We start from the raw sequence: 25,456 nt of genomic DNA on the forward strand, positions 1-25,456 counted from the left end.
ACCATCTCTTCGTAGTTCGTTGTGGTTAGCTACCACCACGAGAGCTCTCCTCGCCTGCTCGTAGTTGTCGTTGTCGTTGTGATCTGCCACCAATACTGACCCAAAAAGTTGCTGAGCCAAGACATTTGGCATTCCCGGGCATGGCACTTCTGCGGCTTCGGCAGCCTTTGCTTTCTCGGGCTCCTTCTCTTCTTAAGGCTCGCCTCCTTTCTTCGTCATATGCCTCCTCCAGATCCCTCTATGGGTACTCTTGATTTTCTGTTCTTGATTTTGCTATGGAGCAAAATAGTTTTACTTTGTGTGGTTGTTTTTCGTCTTTTCATTTTGTTGAAATTGCGCATTTTTTCCCTTGAGCATGCGATCGGCTCTGTAGCTTATGAATTTATCTGATTCCTACAGCTTGGAAAACCGCGTTTCCAGGTTTTCCCCTATCTGATATTGCTGTTAGCAATTATGCATCTGTTTCTATCAGGGAACGAGGGTACTTTAGTGATGTGATTATGTTGTAGGGCGCTGACCACGGGTCCATGTCAAAGAGATGAATATCCTGTTACATTTTATGTTTAAAAAGAGATGAATATCCTGTTACATTTTATGTTTAAAACGCGTCTAGGAAACATAGTGAATTGATTCAATGGAGTCCAAGGTGTTGAAACAGTCAAAGCGGTATAAATCAACTATCGTGAAAAATTTTAGATGTCCATTTACACTCCAAAAGTTTTGTATCGACAAGTAAAAATGAAAGGTTCCATGAATTACGAAATATTTATATGTATAGACAAGTAATCGATTCAATATCTAACATTTACTGCCATCTAACATAGCTAGTGCTAAAACTGTTTGTTTGGTAAAACTTTCATTTAATCGTAGTTGGTACCTTTCTGTCATAAATGACTCTTGATCCCAACACATTTTCATTAGAGGGAAGCAATTCAACTAATCAAACTAGCCAACTTTGTTTCTCAAAGATACTGATTAGAAGTAACTGTGTTTGAGTGTACCAAAAGCAGCTTGTGTATTTGTTTCGGTAGCTGGAACTGACAAATTTGATGCATAATTTGAGTTGCAATCAACATAGAATTTGTGAACCTCCCATATGAAATCACTTGGTATGCCCTGAAATTGTTGAATTGGATGCTAAAGATAGTACTGTCTGAGTGAAGGAGAATTTGATAGGGAGCAAAAGTGGAGGTTGCATATTTTTTAGGCGAATAAGATGAATCCTTTGGTTTAGTCTTCATCATAACTGGCAAAGTTGATAATAAAAGTAATGATAAGTAAGGTCTATTGTGTGGTGAAGGGAAAAAAACCTTGGTACTTTAGTTATCTGTATAGATAATATTCCATATCTGCATTTATCTCGTGGGGTGTGTCCTACGGCAATTAGGCCAACCAATTACTAAATGAAAATGGTGGTAGTTACTAGCAATTACTCATGCTGGTCTTTATCCAAAAGAAGGACTCTAGTTTTTTTGTTCATCATGTTTAGTTCAAGTTTTGTTATTGCTGCATCTATGTTATCATTTGGTGGCATAACATATAATTCCTAATTTTTTGTTACTTCTGAGATGACAACATAAATCAAATGATCTCAAACCAGTTAAAGCTAATTTTATTATTGCGTTCTAATTTATATATATGTTTTTGGTTATCTTCTTGTTGCAGAACTTCTAATTCAAGGCGTTTGTCTGTGGGTGGTGATGGGAATCTTTTGAGGTTTGCATCCATTCGCCTGCATTTTTCTCATTAACTACATTTAATCACACAGATGTTTAGAATAGAGTTTTCTCAATCTTTCTACATGAACTATTGGAATTACGTTGGCTATAGGAAATCTTGGTCATATGTCAATGTGGCTTGGACTGTCAAAGTTGCCTCCCATTTTGGTCTCCAATGTTTTGGATTGGATGATAATTTGCTTCAATTGGGCTTCTGGAATTAAAATGCTAAACTTAACCGGTATAAAATCACCAACTCAATACACAATCCAGGATCAAATGATCCTATCTGCTTCAGGTTTCAACATTCCATGGTTGACTGGACTTTTGGACTGGAGTGAAGTTGGCATATTCTACTATGCAGATATCTCTGCAGTTTAGATTCATGATGTTTGAACATATTTCCTTTCCTTTACGTTGTCATCTTGATAGTTCACTAATGCTGAAGTTTACCAGGCCATCATCATTACCCTTTTTTACCGGAGTTTGTGATAATTCTTTGGAGTTCAAGGTTAGTATTTAAATGCACAATAAATGCCTGTTCCTTGCATGTTTACTGATAACTTTTATCGTTTTTTTGGCAGTGGGTTGGTGTCAAGTTTTTCTCATCTTCAGGTACAATCCTGTTTTCATTTTCACCAATTGTTCTCTAAAATAACCTGCCTGTAAACTCTGTGAACAGCTAGTTCAGGCATCTCCAGTCTTAGAGAATTCACGTGGATTGCTTGTTTAGGAAGTCATTTAATTTATCATGAAAGATTTATTATTTACAAATCTGAGAGTTGTTATGAGTTACAACACTTTGACGTTTTGAAGCTTCTCCTTTGTATTTAATCTATTTGTAATAAAAGGAAATAAAAAAAATATCATATGACGCAAAACACATTGGTGATGTTTATGTATACCTGAAGAAGTAATAGGGAAAGCCATAGTGGAAATAATAAGGCTATTAGTTTGAGGCCAGAAGCCCCTTAGATACAGCTAGAAAGCTAATGCATTTGTGAGAAAAATACTGCTCCTTAATTTTAAGCAATAAGCTGTAGCTGTTGATTTGTTGCAGTGATGGGTCGGTTGTCATAGCACAGGGAATGAGTATTCTTTTCCTTCTCTTTTACTGGTTTACAACCATATATGATCTGAGATAAGGACCCTAAGTAGGTCACATGGAGTTATGGGCATTTCCAAGCCGGGCTATGACAAAAACTATATGATAGGTTTTTCAAGTTGATTAAAGGATTGTGTAGTACCCCACTAAAAAAAAAAAAAATCATTGTGTAGAACAAAGAGGCAACTATCACATTTAGGCTGCTGTTAAAACTGCATGATATAAACAGTTGCAGGACACCATTGACAGAAGTGCAAGTTGAGTTAGGGAGTTGTACAAGATTTTGTTTAAAAGTCCAAAAAATCACTGTTACATGGGAATAGAATATACTTGCAATTCAGCAAATAATAAAACTCATGATTCATGAACTCTCTTTGAATTGCCAGTTTTGCTTTTAGGAAATTCTGTGCAGTTTCTTTGGAAGATCTAACAGTGTCATGGATGATGTTGATATTTTAGTAATATATTATGGCAAGTAAAAGGCATAATCTGCTAATACGAAGTCTGGTGCTTAAGTTATGTTCTGATCTGGCACTGATTGCTTATGTCATAATTTGTCCAGATTCTTCACATTTGGTCCTTGAGATGCCTGCCTTATCCCCCACAATGGTGAGCTTGCACGAACAAGTTTATCTCTTCATTGTTTTATCTTCATTCCTTTTATTGCTTCCATAGAATATGTTGGTTAACTACCTCTTGTGGTTCCAGAGCCAAGGTAATATTGCAAAATGGCGTAAAAAAGAAGGAGATAAGGTCAGTTAGGACTTAGGATAGAGTTCGTTCATGGTTGTAAGTTACATTTCTGCTTGTCTTTGATGTTTTTGGAGAAGAGATTGAATTCTATTCCGTTGATCATGTTGTTCTGTCTACTAATCAATGTAACAGATTGAAGTGGGTGATGTGCTATGTGAAATTGAGACTGATAAAGCTACGCTTGAATTTGAAAGTCTTGAGGAGGGGTAATTCAACTTTTTTTTCCCACTCCTGACCCTTTTCTATGTTTCGTACTGAATGGCTTTTTTGCTTTTGATATCCTTGAAAAGTAACATCTTTGCTGCACATTTTTCTCTGAGGCTGACAAATTGAAAATATCACTGTGGTGCAACACATGCAAAACAAGAACATAGACTTGAGAGACCACCAGATTGAGGACTAATGTTTCAGCACTTTTGTGGGACTTTAAAGTAATAAGGCAGTAGGAAGCTTGATTCAAATCAATCTAAGTGATATAGAAGAAGAGTAAACTAAAAAGAAAATACCAAAATTCGCAAAAAATTCTCAAAATCAAAATATCATAAAAGTCTGGGCAATTATCCTTTTAAACTGGAGACCTATTTATTTGTCTACTAAAGAAATGCGAATGAAATTCAAATACAAGTAACTGATATCCTAGTCCCTAAATACTACCATGGAAGGACATATGCTTAGGCATAAACATCTTTCATGATTAATCCTAATTATCTTATACTTAAATTACATATCAATCAATCTCAAACGATGATTACATTGTTATATGATACAACAACAACAACAACAACAACAAGCCTTTATCCCACTAGGTGGGGTCGGCTACATGGATTGCAAGACGCCATTGTGCTCTATCATTTATTAAGCTTTTAGAAATATTATTAATTAAGAGATCACGTTCAACAACTTCCAAGAGTGTTCTCTTAGGCCTTCCTCTACCTCTCTTAATCGGACTCAAAGTTATATGTTCCACTCTTCTCACTGGTGCCTCCCTTGGTCTTCTTTGTACATGCCCAAACCATCTCAACCGATTTTCTACCATTTTTTCCTCAATAGGTGCCACCCTCACTTTTTCACGTATGTGCTCATTTCGAATTTTATCTTTACGTGTATGTCCGCACATCCATCTTAACATTCTCATCTCTGCTACTCCAACTTTATGCTCTTGTTGTCCCGTTAGAGCCCAGCATTCACTACTATATAACATTGCCGGTCTGATAGCAGTACGATAAAACTTTCCTTTAAGTTTATTAGGCACCTTACGGTCACAAATAACTCCTTTAGCTTTTCTCCAATTAAACCACCCAGCTTGAATTCACATTGTTATATAATAAAATAGAAAAAATTCTATCTTCTCATATTGCATAATTCTCTTTTGGTCGGAAAATTTCTCAACTTTTGAATTGCAGAAAGGAAGCATAGGTAGTAGGCTGTAGGTGGCAGTAGCGGTGGTGGAAGGAAAGGCGACAATAAGATGGCATTGGCTATATCTCCGGGAATAATAAACTCAATCAATTAATCTAATCTCCATCTGCTACGCTTTTTTTTTTTTTTTGGGATCAGATGCTACACTTTTTATTAACATTTCATTATTATTGATTTCATGTACTATAGAATGATCATTATTGTCATCCATTTCATTGACTCTATCTCATCATTTTTATAATTCTTGTTGGTTCTATATAGATGTGCTATTATTTGACAATGATGCTCTTACATGATTCACATATTGAATCGAAATCTTCTAAATGATTATTGCAATGCTCTGATTTCCTCTCAAAAGGAAAGGGCCGCATTGCTAGCACATTTATCACTTGAGTGACAAGATTTTGAATTAATTGAAAGAATAACAATAATTTGAATTACACTCAAGCCTGTGAGATCTTTTATTACTGCTGTGGTTGATCATACCTCCAATCTGAGGTTTTAGCTGACTAATAATTCCATTCTTCATGTTCTTCATAGTCATAGTTTTCCATACTTGTCATGCTGTTGATAATTGGGGTATAATATAAGTGTGCCATAAACCTTTTAAACTAACAGCTTAAGAATGTGAACAACTGATCATCCATCCCAAAATACAAAAGTACATATCAGTTGGCAGTAACAGTCAAAAGAATATACAAAATTAACTAGTTAACTAGTTTTTTCAATGAGAGAACTATTCATTGGATATGTGAAAAGAAATCTTGATGATACTAGAGTATGATATTTCATTATCTTAATTCCATGTTAAAAAGGTTCTATTGATTATCCTTAATTAAATTAAATCCTAAATGACACCATTTGTTAATTTACAAGTCTTAAAAATTCATAATAGCAATTACCTAATCAAGCATTCAATAAGCAAGAAACTTTTTTATTCATCTTTCATCATTAAGTCAACACCTTATTCAATAGTGATTTGATTGTTAATTTTTTAAAACTTGTGGGTGAGCTAAACTTGGAGTTTAATTCAAACACTATTTAATAAACACGTTGGGAAATTGATGTTAACGTCAAAAGATCAATGACTTGTAAGTAAGATTCTTTTTTGTAAAAAATATTGCCAAACTACTTAAAGAACCTCAGATAGCAAAGCAGAAGAGGAAAGTATTGAATGGAAATGCTTTTAAAAAAATATTCCAACAAATATTTTTTCTTCATCTAAATGCCATGGGCATGTTAAAAGTTACATGTTGATAGAGGTTTGGTAGTATGGGATACCAAGTTCCACATTGACTAGTATGGGATGTACAATGGGGTATTTAAGTGGGTCGGTTTTGCCACCTCAATACCTAATTTTTGGAGTGGGGTTCTCCATTCTACTTAGGTATCCATCCTATGTAAATTAAAAACTAAATATAATAAAAAGGTACATTACTTTACTATTTGTTGCTATGCAGTAGATGATATTAAAATTTTAAGTCTCTAGAAATGTCTAGATTCTTAATTAATTACTCTTGGACTCAATTGCAGCTTAAATAATATGCGACCTGTTTTTGTTTTCCTATGGTTTTATTCCCATGTGAATTAGAATAAATATCTAGATAGATTGCAGAGCTTCTTAATTGATTACATTTGGACTCAAATTAGAGCTTAAATAATAGGCAATCAGTTCATTTTTTCCATGGCTTTGTTCCCATGTGAATTAGATTAAGCTCAAATATCATCTTGAATGGTGCACATTAATCAGCACTATCAGAATCATTAATGAAATGATTTTCATGGTCCAGTGTACTTGATTCATATTGAACCTTGAGCAAGAGCATATAACCATATTACTCAATGCAATTTTTTTTTTTTGTGTGGTAAAATTATTCCTGCAGATTTCTGGCTAAGATATTGGTGCCAGATGGGTCAAAGGATGTGCCAGTGGGACAACCAATTGCAATAACAGTAAGCCAGTCTGAAGTTTGATTGCTGCGTTATTGATGTTTTACATTAGCTGATAGACATTTTATTTAAATTTAAATCGTATTGCAGTCTGTAAACTGAATCAGATGTACTATTTTCATTACTTAATTTTATTTTCCTATGAAAGGTTTCATTTTTGAAGATCTTATATTGTAGCTTGACAAAATTGACTTTGAGTGTGTCATGCTTTTGGTGGTTTCCCATGTGAAACCAAACATACACTTTGTGCTCCTCTTTATTTTTATTAAATGTATATGTATATTGTATTTTATTTATTTGTTTTTTGTTTCTTGTTTTTCTATAATGCTAATTTACTGCTTCTCAAGTCACCCTTTGTTTCCTTTGGATCTAAATTCAAAATCAAAATCAGATTTCTTTTCACAACTTCTTGGCATCAATCTAGTTAATTTCCATCTGAAGACAGCTTTAAAAAATGAAAAGAACTTCGATAATGACATTGCTATAAATAACAAAATTGCAAATTGGATGCTGAATAATATAAATGATAGTCTTATTTTGTTCCTAACACATAATTCTATGGTCTATATGATTTTAGTTGGGTCAATCATATATCTTAAAAATTCTTTCATGAATCCATCATCTTATCATGAAGACTGATGTATCCTTAATTGATTTTTTTATTTCAAAAATTTGCTCAGTGTAAGAACTAATTATGAGCCCCGACCAGGTTGAGGATCCTAATGATATCCAAAATGTTCCGGCTTTGGTGGGGAATGAAGTAGGAGCTAAGGAGAAAAAATCTACTAGCCAAGAAGTCGCACATGAGGAGAGGAAACCAGAATCAACTTCCACTACAATAAACACATCAGAACTCCCTCCTCATATCCTTCTTGGAATGCCAGCTTTGTCCCCAACAATGGTGAGATCATTTTGATGCTACTATTTGATATTACTACTGACCTAGATTTTCTTTCCTTCCATTTGTGTGTTAATTTATAATTTCTGTGCAGAACCAAGGGAACATTGCTAAATGGAGAAAAAAAGAAGGAGACAAGGTTAGGATTGTTTCAATGCCAGGTTTTGAGTGTGCTTTTAACTTATCATTGGATTTGTTAATATTCTAAATTGTGATGGATGTTGATACTCATTAAAATCTTTCTTCTCCCTTTTTGCTTCTGGACGCTCATTTAATTGATTTAACAGATAGAAGTGGGTGACATATTGTGTGAGATAGAGACGGACAAAGCTACCCTTGAATTTGAGAGTCTTGAAGAGGGGTAATATAGCCCTTACCTCTGCATAACATATTGCGTTCTTAATAGGCACTTTGTTTGGCATTAGATGAGGCAATATCCATTCCATATATCATGCATTTAGCTGCCCGCTGCATTTTTTATCTATCTATTCACTTATATGCTCCATTTGAAATAATGTATTATTGTAGTGAACACTTGGCTATGTAAGTGACTTGTAAACTTTGTTACTAATGTGTCTGATTTGTTTCAGAAGTGTTTACAGCCATCTTGATTTTATTAAAAAAGGAATTATTGATTTTCATCAAGCTGTAGATTAAAGTTTGACAAAAGTAAAAATTGGAATGGTGTCTTTGGAAGAATAATCTAATCCTTGATTACATATTAGATGATAATAATCTCATTTTGTAGTTTGTCATCTTGTATTTGTGTTCAATTAAAGGTCTTGAATTCCTGGATCTTTTGCATAAATCACGCATTAGAGTCTGTAAATTTAACATAACGTGTATTTGTACTCTTTTTGGTATGTGATTATATTATGTCAAGGGCTTTATTGTCTTTTTATATTACTATTTCCTTTTATATATTGCTGGTTTTGCATTCTGGTAGTTATTGTTAGATTGAGGGACCACCTAATTTGGCATATGTCCATGCTTAGGAATATATGCTTTACCTTGCCTCTTGCCATTTGTGAAATGAATCAGCCTCTTTCCTCCTTCCTTCTTTTGTGCTCTTAACATTAAGGTATCAAAACCATCTCTTTGGCTATGGCTTTTGTCAGAGATATGATCCAATGAATGCCTTGGGGACCTTGAGCATTGTTTGGAGATGCAATTGGCTTTGCTTCAAAGCACCTATTAGATATTAGACCAACACGCTTAAGACATTAATGAGATTAAGCAAACCATTTCTCGACTTTCTAACTAGGTGAATGAGCTATTAGCTAAGCTCTCTATGCTTACCAACCAACCCCTACGCCTTCCTATGGTCGAATGGGTGAACCATCTAACATGCCACCAAGTAACCTTTCGCCTCCTCTTTGGTTGGCAAGGACGACCTTTGCATCTTTTGCAGCTATTCCTCTTCCACCTCCTTCTTGGCTAGCAACACTCTCGGTTGCCGCTCCTCTACCTTCTACGTTTGCTTAGCTGCCTTAGTTTGGCACCTTTCAAGGTCTTTTACCCACGACACAATTACCTTGTTTACTCCTACTGAGCATAGTAGAGTTGAATTTCCCAAGTTTGATGAAACAGATTTTAGAGGGTGGGCATATCGTTGTCCCTAGTTTTTTTATGTTGGTATTTAAGCATCCATCTTGATAATTGAGCCTTATGATGGCATCTAGCCTTTATAAATTAAAGACACTTGTCAGAGCTTTCTTGGGATGAGTACTGTCGAGAGATAGAGGTGAAATTGGGTGATGTGAAAGGCGAAAGCCCCATGATAGCTGTAAAGAAATTACAAATGCATGATTTGGTAGAGGATTATGAAGAATTTTGACAAATTGCTCATAGAGGTGGATTTATCGGAGGAAGCAACCATGAACTATTTCATTGGGGGCTTACGTAACTATGTGTAGAAAAGTGTTCTTAGCCTCCAACCCCCAGGAACATTGGCCAACTTTGTGAAGATGGCGGGATGTTAGATGGTCATGATTAGGGCAATACATGAGAACGCTCCAAACTTGACAGTGGCAACTCCCAAGCTTTTCCCTTGGTCTTTGGCATTTTCTTGGCTTAATGACTCTTCTTCCTTGGGTTTTAAGTCTAACCAGGTCTTTAAACCCATTTCAACAATTGGCCTATTAATAGACAAGCCCCCAAACACCTCAACATCCAGTTTGGCTAAATCCACTGGGTCAAAACCCTTTAAACAACTATCCAAGTGAGAGATGGACAAATGATGTCGTAAAGGATTTTGTCATTGGTAGTAGCATGCATAGACGCAATGAATCGCAAGTCTTTTCTCATTGTTGAGGAAGATGCTAAAGTGTTTGAAGATGCATTGGAGGATATTGTGTAGGTTTGAACCCACTAGTACCATTGAGAGAGAGGAGGGCGCATCTACGTTAAGGTTGCTCAACGATGTGAAACGATAATAGATAATCATTTTAATTGATATGGGGAGTACTTATAATGTGATTGATTATGGGGTGGCCAAAAGGCTCAAATTGAAAATTCAAGAGAAAGCTGGAGTTTGAATTATTGTTGCTAGCAATAGACAAATTTTGGTTACTAAGCATTGTTTGAATTTGGAATGGGGAATGGGGGAATCTTTCTTTTCACCTATTTTTTTGGTGATTAAAATTGGGGCATATGACATGATTCTTGGAGCATAGTGGTTAAATACTTGGGGTCGGTTCACCATGGATATTGATGAAAAGTTGTTTGAATTTACAATGAATGGCAAGCTTGTTGAATTGAAAGGGTTTGGACATGGAGCACCTACTTCTATTGCAGAAGAAGTGATCGTGAGCTGTGAAATGTTGGTAACTAATCACCTTTATTTGATTCATATTCCTCATCACTTGCAAGTAGAATTATCACAATATTCTTCTCTTAGATAATCAGCAATTTGAGTTGCAGAATCTTTTATATTCCTTCATGGCTGTGTTTGCCGAGCCCTCTATACTTCCTCCTTCTCGTTCATTTGACAACTTTGTTTCTCTTAAAGTGGGTCAACCCATTTGTTGCAAACCTTATCACTGTGGATGGTGCAAAAATCTGAAATTGAGAAACAGGTTCTACAAATGCTCAACAATGGTATTATTAGAGAAAGCAGCAGCGTATTTGCTGCCCTTGTTGTTTTGGTTCAAAAGAGAGATGGATTGTGGCATTTTTGTGTTGATTATAGAAGGTTAAATGAGGCTACTGTTAAAAATAAATTTCCTGTTCTAGTGATAGAAGAACTCGTAGATGAGCTTACAGGTGCTAAATTCTTTTTCTAAATTGGACTAAAGAGCCGGCTATCATCAATATTGAATGAGAGAGGTAGATGTAGCTAAAACAACTTTATGGACTCATGGAGGGTTGCATGAATTCATGGTAATGCCATTTTGCCTCACCAATGCCTCAGTCGCTTTTCAATAGAATGCTTAGAGAAGATATTATTGCCTTTATGGAAGCATCAACTTTTTGTTAAGTGCATTTTTGCTGCAAACTAGGTTGGTTATCTCGGCCATTTAATCACAGCACGAGGGTTTCAAGTGAACCTAAAGAAGCTGGAAGCAATTGCCTTTGGTTAGGATCCTCTTCTGTATGGGCTTACAGGTTACTAGCACTTTGTTAAGAATTATGGCTCTATTAGTAGTCCATTAACTGAGTTGTTGAAGAAGAATGAGCATTTTGTATGGTCTCAAAGGGCTCAAATAGCTTTTGAAGCTCACAAGCAAGCCATGATTTCTCCTCCCGTGCTTGCTCTACCCAACTTCAACAAGGCTTTTGTTATTGAGACTGGTGCTTTGAGAAATGGATTGGGAGCTATATTATCCCAAAATGGCCATCCTTTGGCTTTTTCTAGTAAGGCATTGTCTCCACTTAGGCAAATGTCAACTTATGGCTATCATTTTTGATATAAAACAATGGTGGTCTTACCTTTGGGCGTGAAAATTTATCATCAAAACAGATCATTTACATCTGAAACATCTTTTAGAGCAGTATGATTTACGTCAAGAGCACTATAAGTGGCTTCATAAGTTGTGGGGGCTGTACTATGAAATTCTTTATTGCAAGGGGAGTGATAATACAATAGCTTACGCTTGAATGGGGTTTCTTGGCTCTTTCAATCATCATTTCACCTCTTTATGATGGAGTGTGTGATTCTTGGCTCCTTGATGAGCATTTACAGTGGCTAGTAAGCATACATGGGAACATCATTTGCTGAAATGGAAAGGTAAACTAATGGTGGGAGCTGACCGTGGTCTTCAAGATGATTTGCTGAAGCTTTTTCATGCTGATGCCATTGGGGGACATTCAAGTATGACCCCAACTTATAGAAGATTTGCTTCTTTCTTTTATTGGGAAGAATTGGAGAGGGATGTTTGCAATTATGTGTGTCAATGCTCATCGTGCTTGTGCATTAAACCTGAGTTAGTAGCTTTTTGAGGCTGTCTTCAACTTTTACCTATTCCTAAGCATGTTTGGTCTGGTATTTTAGTGGATTTTATTAGTGGTCTTTTGAAATCTTACTAAGACTACTATCTTCGTTGTGGTTGACCATTTAGCTAAGGCTGCTCACTTTGTGGTTGTTAAACATCTTTTTATTGTTGTGGATGTAGCTAATGTTTTTATGGATAATGTTGTCAAGTTGCATGGTTTCCTAAGCCTATTGTGTTTGATAGGGACCTATTTTTTGTGGCAAGTTTCGGAAGGAGCTTTTCTCCGATATATGGGGTTTGTTGAGAAACAAAGTAGATATTGTTTGATATTAGGGCTGACTAGATTATGATTAGGAAGATCAATATATATCTTTTGTAATTATTACTCATTATTTTTTTCTCTTGTATATATTCACTGACTACTTATCAAATCTCTCAATTTCATATGTTATTAGAGCCATAAATTTGATTTGGTTTAGGGTTGTGCTTCCTTCCAGCCCCTTTGTCCTTTTCTTTCCCTAAAAAAAAAAAAACAAAAATAAAAACAAAATTGCAGTTTTCTTTGGCTTATCATCTCTAAATTAACGGACAAACTGAAGTACTCAATTGTTGTTTGGGATGCTACCTTCATTGTATGATTTGAGATTGTTTAAAACAGTGCGTTAAATGGCTACTGCTAGCTGAATTATGTTACAATACCACCATTCATCAATTGGGAGGCCCATTTGAAGCATTGTATGGGGCACCTCCTACTCATCTACCTTATATTGTGGGTGATTCACCCAATGAAATGGTTGATAGAACTTGCATTTCTAGAGAGCCAACCATGCAGATTTTGAAGCCACACCTATTGACGGCTTAATGGAGAATGATTCAACAGGCTAATAAGCACAGATCTGATTGTAAATTTGCAGTGGGCGATATGGTTTTCCTTAAATTGCACCCCTTTAGGATGAATGTACTGAATGATTCTTCTTTGCATAAGCTGCCTACTCACAATTTTGGGCCTTTTAAGGTGGTGAAGTGAATTGGTGCTGTTGCACGTGAGTTGGACCTACCTATTAATACTAGAGTGCATCCTGTGGTCCTTGTTTCTTTGTTGAAAAAGCATGTTAATCCAGCTGTTCCTGGTAATCCGACCTTGCTGCCAGTAGATGATCAAGGCCAATTTATGCTTGAACTAGAGGAATTTTTGGGAGGAAAATTGTTAAGCATCATAATTTGCTTGTCACTCAAGTTTTGGTTCATTGGAAATTTTCTCATCCTGAAGATCTTGGGAGGACCTTTCTGCCATCAAAGAACAGTTCCCTCACTTCTGTGCTGATGCGCTAGCTTCTATTACCATCCTTGTGGACAAGGATGTGTTTTAGGAGGGGGGATATGTATATGTTTTGCTAAGGGCTTACTTCCTTTTTGTATTACTATTGCCTTTTACATATTTGCTGGTTTTGCATTAGGGTAGTTATTGTGAGAGTGAGGAACCACCTGATTTGGTATGTTTCCATGTTTAGGGATATATGCTGTACCCTACCTCTTGCCATTTGTGAAATGAATCAGCCTCTTTTCTCCTTCCTTATTCTCTTCTCTTTACACTTTCTTTGTTCTTTCTATTAATATTTTGATTTTTTTAAAAAGAAAAAGACAAAAAAGAAAAAAAAAAGAATTTGACACAAGCTTTGTTGTAATGCTATTCTAGATATCTAGCTTTGATATTAGCACCAGAAGGTTCAAAGGATGTGGCAGTGGGACAACCTATTGCAATAACAGTGAGTTTGAATTCATAATGCTTGTCTAATGATTTAGCTTCTGGAAAACCTAGTTAGATATTTTTTTTACGCATTAATTATTTTACTTTAAACTTGGGTTTTCTTTTATGCTATTTTAAATTTAGCTTTATTTTCTTTTATTTGGGCTTAAGCTAGTATTTTAATTATTTAATTTGGGGTTCAATAATAGCCTTGGTTTACTTGCATGACAGACATTTTGTTGAATTACTAATTAAGACTAAATAATTGCTGTCAATTTTCTCTCTCACTGTCTCTTTCTCCCTTTATCTCTGCACTGCTCCCTCCTCCTTCTCCCCTTTCCCCCTTGTCCTTCAAAATATGTTGGTTGATGAGGGAGGTCCAAAGTTTTGTTAGCTTTGCAATTTGAATTGAAGAACTCTTTGGCTGAATGATAGCTATTTATTTGCTTGGTTTATGAAAATGCTAGTCTTAATTTTCATCTTGCAAGATACTGGAATATGTGGAAATACTTAAACTTCTTTTAGCTAGGTTGAAGATGTATCTGATGTTGAAGCCGTAAAGAATTCGGTCAGTAGCAGTTCACTTAGCCAACAGGAAAAGACCACTGTCCAAGACACTAAAAGTGAAGGTGGAGCACAGAAGACCAATGCAGCAAGGATCAGTCCAGCTGCAAAGTTGTTGATCCTAGAACATGGATTGGATGCATCCACATTGAAAGCATCAGGTCCTCATGGAACCCTCCTAAAAGGGGATGTTCTTTCTGCTATTAAGTCAGGAAAATTATCTCCGAAACCCGCTTCTAAAGAAAAGGTACCATCATCACAAAGTCGTCAACAGGTTGCTGCATCTCTAGAGTCTAAATCTCCCCTAAAGCAGTCAGATGCTTTTGAAGATTTGCCAAATAGCCAAATTCGTAAGGTAGGTCCATTGAATTCATTTAAAAAATGGATGCGGTTCTTTTCCAATTCTTGCTGTTTCAAAAAAAAAAAAATTTATTAGAGAGAACAAGAAGTACGACGATAGAGGAGTGTGAGACAGCCTCCTAATAGAGAAGAAAACTGAACACAGTTTTGGTGCCTGTAAAATCATGCATATTGACAGCAGAAGAGTTACAAGCTTTATAGAAAAGAAGCCCCTGAAGAACCACAAGGATTTGGCTGATAATCATGCAGCCAGAATAAGGAAAATTACTTTAATCCCATGAAATTAATGATCATAGTCAAACTGGGTCAATTAAAACAAATCAGCAAATATCCCATCATAAATGAGCTTATTAACTTGCCAACACTCTCCCTCAAGCTAATGAATATATATTTATCATTCTCAACTTGCCACTATGTTCAAGAAACTTGATTCTTGAAGGATCTTTGGTGAGTAGGCTGCTATTTTAGAGTAAGATGAGACATAGACAAGGTGTATTGTATTCTTTGATGAAATGCTTGTCAATTTCTTTGAGAGTGAAATGTGCATACATTGTTTGGTGTATTGTATTCTGGGTGACCTTGTGAAATATCCATGTATACTTCCAATGACAAGTCATTAAGGAAAGCATTTTTGACATTGAGTTTTTGTTGCAAGAAACAATATTACTTTTATTGTCTTCAACTTGGCCGCAGGAGCATATGTTTCTTGGTTGTTAATGCCCTGAGTTTAGATGAACCCTTTTTGTAGAGAGGAATCGAGAGAACTGTATATTTCATTGAATCAGAGATTATAGATATATGCAGCAGTGGTCACGTAATCTTTGCTCTCTCAATCACAAGATCTTTGTGACACAATTGATAATTAACAAGATTTCATTGCTGCAACTTGCCATAATATCAAATGGCTTTTCTGTAAATATCCTGATCACTTTGCAGGTGATTGCCAAGAGGTTGTTGGAGTCTAAACAAAATACACCTCACTTATATTTGTCATCAGGTTTCACTCCTTGTGCTCAACCTATTTGTGTTAATTAACTATTTTTGCATAGATTGACTGAACCATATGATTTTTGTAATGGTGCATATCAGATGTTATACTGGATCCACTTCTTTCCCTTAGAAAAGATCTCAAAGGTTTGGACTATTAAACTGTATTGCTCTTGTTAATGGGATATACGCATTGGTCATATTCTCTATTTTCTTTGATTGAATGCAGAGCAATATGGTGTTAAAGTTTCGGTGAATGATATTGTCATCAAAGTTGTAGCCTCTGCTCTCAAAAGTGTTGCAGAAGCAAATGGTAAATAATCATTCTCTTTAACTTTTCTTCCCATGCATATCAATTGATTTTTATTTCTTTTTCCTTTTTTTGGGGGCAAGGGGTGCTTTTGGATTTCCATATGAAAACAACAAGAAGAAGCTTTATCCCACTAGGTGGGGTTGGTTACTTGGATTGTACGATAACATTGTGTTTTATTATTTATTAAGTTTTTAAGAATGTTAATAAAGAGGTCTCAGTCAACAATTTTCGTAAGTTTTTTTTTTTTGAGCCTTCCTCTACCCTTTTTTATAGAGCTTAAGATTATCCGTTTCGCTCTCCTCACTAGTACCTCCTATGGTCTTTTTTGTATATGTCCAAACTATCTCAAATGATTTTCTACCATTTTTCCCTCAATGGATGCCATGTCCACTTTTCTTTGTATGTGTTCATTTTGAATTTTATCTTTACGTATATGCTTGCATATTTATCTCAACATTTTTATTTCTACTACTTCAACTTTGTGCTCTTGTTGTTCCTTTAAAGCCTAACATTTACTACCATATAATATAGCTAGTTTTATAGCAGTTCGAGAAAACTTCCATTTAAGTTTATGAGGTATCTTTCAATTACAAATAACTTTTTTAGCCTTTCTCTAATTAAACTATCTAACTTGTATTCTATGTGCAACATTCTCACAATTTTTCCATCATGTTGAATAATAGCTCCCAAGTGTCTAAACTTTTTCATTTGAGGTATAATCTGATCTTCTAATCTCACTTCCATATTGCTACTTGTTGTCCTTTTATCAAAATTACAATACAAATATTTCATTTTATTCCTATTTAGGTGGAAACCCTTCAACTCCAAGGTTTTTCTCCATAACTCAAGTTTGAAGTTAATCTCTTATCTTGTCTTCGTAATAAGAACTATCTCATTCTTGAAAGTATGCATTTAGGGATTTTCTTTTGAACATGATTAGTCAAAACATCTAGAATTAGGTCAAACAAATAAGGACTCATATGATTCTTCATATAGTCAAATTCTTGTAGAAAAGTTTTTTGTTTCATTGCTAGACATTATCATATTGGTTGTTGCCCCATCATACATAGTTTATATAGCTCTAATATAGACAACCCCAGACTCCTTTCTTTTTCAAGGTTTTTCAAACTACTTTTGTTGGTATATGTTTGTAAGTTTTTTCTTCAAATCAATCAAAATCATGTGTAAGTTTTTGTCTTTGCTTAAATACTTTTCCATTAATCCTCTTAGTAGATAAATTGCTTCTGTAGTTTCCTTGCTTGGCATATAGTCAAATTGATTCTCAGAAATACCAGTCTCCAATCTCAACCTATGCTTAGTCACTCTTTCCCCCAATTTCATTGTATGGATCATAAGCTTAATGCCTTCATAGTTTGTACAATTATGAATATCCTGTTATTTTTGTAAATAGGGTTTCTATGAAGCATGGATACGTCAAAACTGCTGCCATGTCTGTGTTGGATATGTATCCGACATGGATACACGTTCAAGATGTGGATGTAGCATGTCCGCTTTTTCATCTTTCGTCGGAAACGGGTGGACATGGGCAGGTTTGAGTAGACAAGGGTTTGACATGAAATTCTGCATTTTGGCCTTTTTAAAAAAAGTTTTCCCAAAATTAGAAGCCCTATGTGCCTTGTCCAGTCCATCCTTTCCCCTTTCATTCTGCAAAATTTGTCGCGTATGAGCATTGCTCTGTCTCTCTAACCCACAGTCATCGTTGCATCATCAGTCCGACACCTCCTCAATCACTGTTTCAGCTTCTTCTCCAGCCTCACCTCTATACTCTGTTGCTTCTTCTTCAGCTTTGTCTTCTCCAGCCTCCTCATATCAAAAATTGGTTTTGTCGCTCTTTCATTCAATTCTTCTCTGGCGCTATCTTCTCTGGTCTCTGGCATAAGTTCTTCTCCGGTGCTTCTTCTAGTCAGTTCTTCCGTTCTGAAACTGCTTACCTCTGGTCACATCTTTCATTCCATTGCTGTCTTTGGGCATATAGTTGTGCTTTAAAGTTTTTTTTTTGGTTTTATATTAATAAAGGAAAGTGGGAACTGGGAAAATTAATTCTAAAAAACACAGACAAGAAGATATTGCAATTTGGCTTTTTATATTCTCATAATCACACAAGTTAACCCCACCATAGAAATTTTTTTTTTCATTTTGATGGTTTATTTCTTTTAACTTTACTATTAATGAAGAACATGGGAATCATTATCTTGTGTCACTTGATATTGCTTAATTGCATAACTGTTTATTGTATTGTAAATATATGTGTATCTAAATATTTAATATTTAATTATGTTTATTGTATTGAAAATGTGTTTATTTAAATATTTAATATTTAATTATTTACATAGCCGTACTTGTATCCTGAAATTTTTGAAAATTGTTGTGATCATGTATCATACCGTACTGTATCCGGCACTCGTATCCGTATCGGTGCTCCATAGATAGGAATTAAAGTGCTTCTCCTCCATTCGTTAGGCATTTTCTTAGACTGTAAGATCTCATTGAATAGCATAGTTAGCCACTGCACCCTTTTTTCATCTAAACATTTCCGCATTGTATGTAGAAACCAATTTCTTCTCATGTAGAAAACAGCTACTCTTACGTCTGTTTTAGGTTGACTTGATCAAATTCATGAATATGATATGATTAACTGGCACTTAACTTGAATATCATTTTTCCCTAGTTTTCGATGTCCACCAAAAATCTGAAGTGTTGACAAAGACATGTCCATGCATCCATAGTTTTGTTTTAATTTTTTTCCAGTTAGCTTGTGACTCTTAGAATTGAATTAGTCTCTATTGAAATTTGCAATCCTGAAATCTGGTTCCAATAATTTGCAGCCTACTGGGATGCTGAGAAGGGTGAGGTTATTTTATGCAAGTCTGTTGACATATCAATTGCTGTGGCTACTGAGAAGGTAAATGATCGTGTAGATTTGTTCATAATATTTTACAAATCATTGAACTTTCTCGTGGCTATAGGGCTTGATGACGCCAATTGTCAGGAATGCTGATCAGAAGACAATATCTTCGATCTCCTCAGAGGTAGCTTAAAAATAGTGTTTCTTAAGTAACAGCTTTGCTATTGTTTAGTGAATGAAGATAATGGAAACTAGTGCATTTGTTGATTTTTGTGAAGAATAATTTAATGATTGACTGGTTTATCAGGTCAAGGAACTAGCTGAAAAAGCACGCTCTGGCAAGCTAATGCCACATGAGTTCCAGGGAGGAACTTTTAGGTGAGTTTGCTACGGATATTGTCATACAGATGTGGTTAAATTTTGGCATGAAATCATTATTTTCTCATGCCTAAAACTGTAATTTTGTGTTTTTGACTTTACATCAATGCAGCATTTCAAATTTGGGAATGTTTCCTGTGGATCAGTTCTGTGCTATAATAAATCCCCCACAGGTTCCTCCTCTTCTCTTCAACTCCCCACTTTCTTTCCCTGGGCCAAACACAAATATTATCATGTGGACCTCCATTTTAATGGCAAACCAAGGATTGTAGCTGTACTAAGGACTAACTCTCCATTGTTTTGTTATTATTTGATGCAGGCTGGCATTCTTGCTGTTGGTAGGGGTAAAAAAGTTGTGGAACCAGTGATGGGAGCTGATGGTATAGGATATATTTGTATATTAGTCAACACGTAATCCTGAGTTTATGAGTTGTTTTCACATTGATAGTATTTTTTCAGGAACTGAGAGGCCAGCTGTTGTTACTAAGATGAACTTGACCTTGTCTGGTGATCATCGCATTTTTGAAGGCAAAGTTGCAGGTATATCTGACTAGAACACTTGAGTTAGCTTATAGTCCTCTAAGTGCATGTTTGAATTCCCCTTTTGCAAACCAAAAAGACTTTTAGAAAACAAACTTTTGCCCTAACTGATGTTTGGATGCTTTTCATATTGAGTTTGCAAAATGGAAAATGCATGTAGAAAGCTAGTTTTACAACGCAAGTCAAAGTAGCTTTTGACTAAAGTTAGTTCAGTTCAGCAAATGTCCGTTTTGCAAACTGTAAACCAACGATGGACTATGTTATTGTCTCTCCAAAACTGATTATAAACAAGAGTGGCCGTGCTTTATGGTTTGTAAAATCACAAATAAGTTAGTTATCAAAGCATTTAAAATATAACAAAATTGAAATATGTTCCTGTGCAATGTATGGGGAGACTCAATATTTTCAGAAAGAAAAACACAATTTGAAGCATAGTGTCCTGCATTCCAAAAAAATATCGTTCCAATTAATTATGGTAAATGATTTGTTTTTATATTAATGTCACATTAATGAATTGTTACTTAATAGTAACAATGTCTTGAAACCAACATACAATTATATTACGTTGACAAATGACTAGAAATTTTGACTAACAGCAAAAGTATAGGGAGATGGCTCTTCATTTCCACATTTTCACTAGAGTTTAAATATCCTTATCCAATTCAAATAGTAGTGAAGTTATGTTTATGATGGTGAAGGTTATACAAAGTGTACATACACATCCAACATTTATATTTTGACAATTTTCAATTATCATACTATATTTCCTCGTTTCTCTTATTGTATCTACTTTAAGATCCCTGATTTTTATTCTTTCGCTGCAAATGGATATCTGCCACTTGCCAGTATAATATATATGATTCTTAGTTTTGATTTGAGCAAAATCTTAGTTTAATCTCTCCCTAATTATTTTGAGAATAAACAAGTGGAGATACGTGATTTCTTATATATTATTAAGATATCTTTCTATTGCTCCATCTTGTTATTATCTTTATTGTCAACAGATTTGATCCTTATTGAAATGTTAGCGAATAAGTTCTTGCATGCGTATATTTGTGTGGAATTTGAGAGCGGAAAATATTTCTCATTTCATTTCAGTACTGAGATACATGTTGAATATATATATATACACAACAGGGAAAATAATTACTAGTAAAGCCTGATAAATACTAATGAAGGCTATACACTAAGGGGCAATATTGACAATAAATATGAAATATTCCTGCAATTTTATTCCTCAAACGAGAGAAGTATGTATACTAGACTGCAAGGGTTTATATTTCCTAAAATATAGAAAAAATATAAATTACTGATATAAAAGGAAAAATTTTAAAAAAAAGAGAGAGCACGATAGACTTAAAATCAAATAGATCCAAATGAATAATAGGCCAATACCCAAACACTCCCCCTCAAGCTAAAGAATAGATATTTATCATCCTAGCTGGCTGCTCAACTGTTCAAATTGATCCTTGGAAATTGCCTTTGTACAGATATATGCAACTTGAGCACTTGGTGGTAGCAAGATCGACCACTTTTGATTCAGTATTTGCTTTGATAAAATTTCACCTTATTTCCACATGCTTCATCTTGTCATGATGCATGGGATTTCCGGAAATCTTGATCATAGCCATGTTGTCACACCATAGTTTATTAGGTGTTGATATACTAAGCTTGAGCTCACAAAGTAGTTTCAAGATCCACATCTTTTCACAGGTTCCTAGAGCAACTGCCCTGTATTCTGCTTTTGCTGAGCTTCTAGTTATTTTTTGCTTTTCCACGTAACTAAATTTCCCCATACAGGTGCAATAGTTTGTGGTTGATCATCTCACTAGATTTCCCCACACTGGGGCAAAGGTCTCTTGGTAATCTACTTCATAGGTTTGTGCAAACCCTCTGGCTACCAACCTTGCCTTGTACCTGCTTACAGTCCATTATATTTTTTGGTAAACACGCACTTGAATCCCACAATTTTCTTTCCTTTTGGTAAGTTCATGGCTTCCCAAGTCCCATTCTTTTCAAGAGCACTTCATTTATGTCTACCAACCTTGCCTTGTACCTGTTTACAGATGGCTGCACGCCATTTTTGATCAATAATAGCCTCTTGTTAAGTTTAGGTATTGCATCATTCGTCACTTTTCAAACAAATGCTCCGAGGTTTGGTGGCAATTTTTCATATGAAACAAAATGACCTATGGGATGTATGGTACACGACTTCTTTCCTTTTCTCAATGCAATTGGTTTCTCTAAAACTTCAGGATCAGTCTTTAGTTGGCTCAGCATACGAATATCTCTGTCTTCACCATCATGCTCACTCATTTTTGACCTCGTTTTCCCCTAGTATCACCCTCACCATCTTCCCTTTGATTTGTGCCATTATTTCGCCTGGTATATATCTTCAGTTGTGATTGCTTTGGTTTAGGTTAATCCTCCTTTGCCTTAGTTACATCTGAAGCAATTTCCAGGTTAGGGACAAACCTGTTTGAGTCAATAGAAGGAATATTAGGAATGGTAGGTGAGTTTTTATGGCTGGTTTTAGGATGAGAGATCGAAGGAGGTGGTTGAATGATTGGTACAGGTGGTATTTGGGGTGTAAATTCAATCATATTGCGTGGTTTAAATGTTGAACCATTACACATTAGCCATTCATCTCTCTCTCTCTCTCTCTCTCTCTCTCAATGGACTATCTTGGATAGAAAGGTTCATTTTCAAAAAAAGTTACATCCACTTTGACAAGTTATTTGTGATGAGTGGATGAATACATTTAAGTCCCTTTTGAGTTGGAGAATACCCTGAAAAACTACATTTGATGCCCTGAGGATAGTTCCCCCATTATCATTATGAACGAAAACAGTACATCCCAAAGATCTTTTGAGGTAGAGAAGAAAAAGACAATCAAGATAAAATTTTTGAGGCATTTGAAGAGGAGTCTTAAATTGAATGAGTTTCTGAAGGCATTCAATTAATTTTAAATATGCATCTCTGAGGATAGCATTCCCCCCAAAATACATTTGGAACATTACAAGTTGACGTTAAAGCCGTGAAACATCTAAAAGATACGTATATTTGCGTTCGGTGATTCCATTTTGCTATGGTGTTCACAAGAAGTTTGATCTTAGATGTCATTTTCTTTCAAATAAGTTTTAAAAGAGATCAAATATTCCTGTCCATTGTCACTTCGAAGAATTTTAATAGACACATGAAATTGATTTTTGGAAAATTGATAATGCTTCAATTTTTTCTCTCATTGAAAGCATCCAGGTTAATTGGGTATGATCGAAAATGAATGTAATGAACCACTTAGCTTTACAAAAAGTTAGAACCTTAGAATGACCATGAATTAATGCAAAAGGCTGGGATGGTTTATAGGGATTTGGTGGATAATTATTTTTGACGTGCTTGGCAAGTTTTGCTAATCAAGTCAATTTTATTCATCAAATCTGGAAACGAAAATTTCATGTTAAGAGAGCAGTAGACTGAAAAAACAAATAGGCCGAAATGAAGAATACGCCCATTCCCAACAGTTAGTTTCTTTGAAAGACTTGCTATTATTATTATTATTATTATTATTATTATTATTAGGGTGCAGAAACGGACTTGCTTATTATTGAATAACTTCGATATTTAATCCTTCATATGTTTTGGGTATTTGCTGCAAGACTTGGAGATTGATTAACGTTAATCATAGTGACATTGCTCATGAGGTTTATCTATTTTGCAGGAGCATTTATTTCAGCGCTGCGATCAAACTTCAGTGACATAAGAAGACTTCTTTTATAATGCATAAAGGAATTGTTCTTCCTTTAAATTGGGCGGCTTAAGACGCTGTTTAGCTTAGCTTGCGTCCTCCACAACCCAAATATTAATCTTCCATGTCAGCTTCATTTTTGCCCTTCTCAATCTCTACATCTGAAACCCTGGCTCCTTATGCCAATGCCTTGCTTTTTATTGTTGATAAAAAATAACACTGGTCTAATGACCAAGCATCCTAAGAAATTACCCTTTTTGGGGGGTTAAGTTTAACCATTGAGGTTTCAACCTTTGAGATTTTGTCCCTCTGCCCTTTGAAGCTGTAGAAATAATTGTGTACGGTCAACAGCGGAAGCACCGGCAATTGAGTTAATGAATGGTTAGTGATTCTTTTTTATGATCCTACATGTGTTACTTTGTGTTATGCGTATCACATTTGTGAATGGAAGTTTCAATTATCCTTAAAGATTGTTGTTGTATTCAAAAATTAGCAAGAGAATGAACTGCGAAGATGGAAATAGTTTTTTTTTTAAATATATTTTCACCATTTTTCTTATGAACATCATTAATAATTATTTGAATGAACGGTATGCAATTTTAAGATATAAGCAATGATATAATATAGTGGTTGCTTTTTGTAAATTCAGAGAACTTTTATTAAAAAGGGAAACAAGAGTTGTTAACTTGATTGATACATTAACGAAAAGGCAATATTTAAAATAAAAACATAATATGTCTTATTTTCATAGTAAATAAATAAACACTGAATAATTATTGTTATTATATAGATTTTTCTTTTCTTTTCTTGCTAAAACAGTTCTATAGATTTTTTTCCCAAAAAAAAAAAAAATCCCCCTGTAATTGCAAGTTGAAGGTTCTTTAGTGTACTAGGGTTAAAGTAAAAAAACATCTATAAAATATTTTGCTGGAAGCTACTAGCATTTTAACTTAAGTATAACGTAATTTTACCTATTAATTTTGAAAAATGTTGCAAAACTCCTCAATATGTAATAGAGGTTAGATGTTTTTTAAGTAAAGGTTGTAAATCTCACTTGTAACATGTGTAAATGAGTTTCGGGCAAAAATGTCTATTAAGTATTATAATATAGCGCAGTTTTGCTCACTACAACTAAAAAATGATGCAAAATTTTTTAATATAAAACAAAGGCATATGATGGAAAACATTGATGGAGAATGTCAAAAAAATTAAGACTCAAAAGTGTAAATAAGAAAATACATGTTTTCAAATTTGTAATAGCTAGAATAAATCTTGAGCAGAGCATTTTATTTTTTTTTCCCATTTCACAATTACATAGACACTTCGATTCAGAACTTATCTGAAAGTTGTGCCAGCTCCCAAATCTCACTTTCTCACCCCTACGGAACATTCAAAAATTAGTTTTGAGGACTTGAAAAGGAATAGGGAATTTATCAAAATTAAGTTAGGGTATAATTTGAGATTTTAAAATGGTTAAAATAGTCATTTTGGGCATGGGGTGTCCCGGACTAATAAGAGGATCAAATAGAGCACCCTTGACTAAGAGCCTGACATGGGAGCACGTTCAGTGCTCGTCGGAGATGATGAGCACGTGATACTCATTACCTTTGGAATAATTTGGACAATTAAATACTTTTTTTAAATAAAAAATTTATAAAAATTTAATAAATATATTAATTA

At 34.9% G+C, this 25,456-nt stretch overlaps 1 protein-coding gene across 1 annotated transcript; it reads left to right on the forward strand.

Annotated features, from left to right (window-relative positions):
- LOC129293766 (dihydrolipoyllysine-residue acetyltransferase component 1 of pyruvate dehydrogenase complex, mitochondrial) lies at window positions 1-24,178 on the forward strand. The gene is made up of 23 exons (XM_054931868.1): window positions 1-244; window positions 1,666-1,716; window positions 2,175-2,229; window positions 2,303-2,333; window positions 3,386-3,432; window positions 3,532-3,576; window positions 3,709-3,782; window positions 6,879-6,948; window positions 7,655-7,846; window positions 7,938-7,982; window positions 8,131-8,204; window positions 13,973-14,042; window positions 14,553-14,942; window positions 15,884-15,944; window positions 16,037-16,081; window positions 16,164-16,247; window positions 19,094-19,170; window positions 19,235-19,297; window positions 19,421-19,491; window positions 19,604-19,664; window positions 19,811-19,871; window positions 19,951-20,031; window positions 23,750-24,178. The coding sequence occupies exons 1-23, from the start codon at window positions 141-143 to the stop codon at window positions 23,806-23,808; spliced, it is 1,911 nt and encodes a 636-aa protein (XP_054787843.1). The 5' UTR covers window positions 1-140; the 3' UTR covers window positions 23,809-24,178.
- The last annotated feature ends 1,278 nt before the right edge of the window (window positions 24,179-25,456 follow it).

The sequence above is a fragment of the Prosopis cineraria genome, unplaced genomic scaffold (genome assembly GCF_029017545.1).
Source record: "Prosopis cineraria cultivar Desert tree isolate PC_DT_omini unplaced genomic scaffold, ASM2901754v1 PC14, whole genome shotgun sequence".
NCBI classification, from domain to species: domain Eukaryota; kingdom Viridiplantae; phylum Streptophyta; class Magnoliopsida; order Fabales; family Fabaceae; genus Prosopis; species Prosopis cineraria.

Bases quoted from the DNA above. Each gene is read 5' to 3' on its own strand.
- LOC129293766 (XM_054931868.1), top strand. From the start codon at position 141: ATGGCACTTCTGCGGCTTCGGCAGCCTTTGCTTTCTCGGGCTCCTTCT. The intron at 245-1,665 runs GTACTCTTGATT...TTCTTGTTGCAG, and splicing joins TCCTCCAGATCCCTCTATGG to AACTTCTAATTCAAGGCGTT. The intron at 7,847-7,937 runs GTGAGATCATTT...ATTTCTGTGCAG, and splicing joins CAGCTTTGTCCCCAACAATG to AACCAAGGGAACATTGCTAA.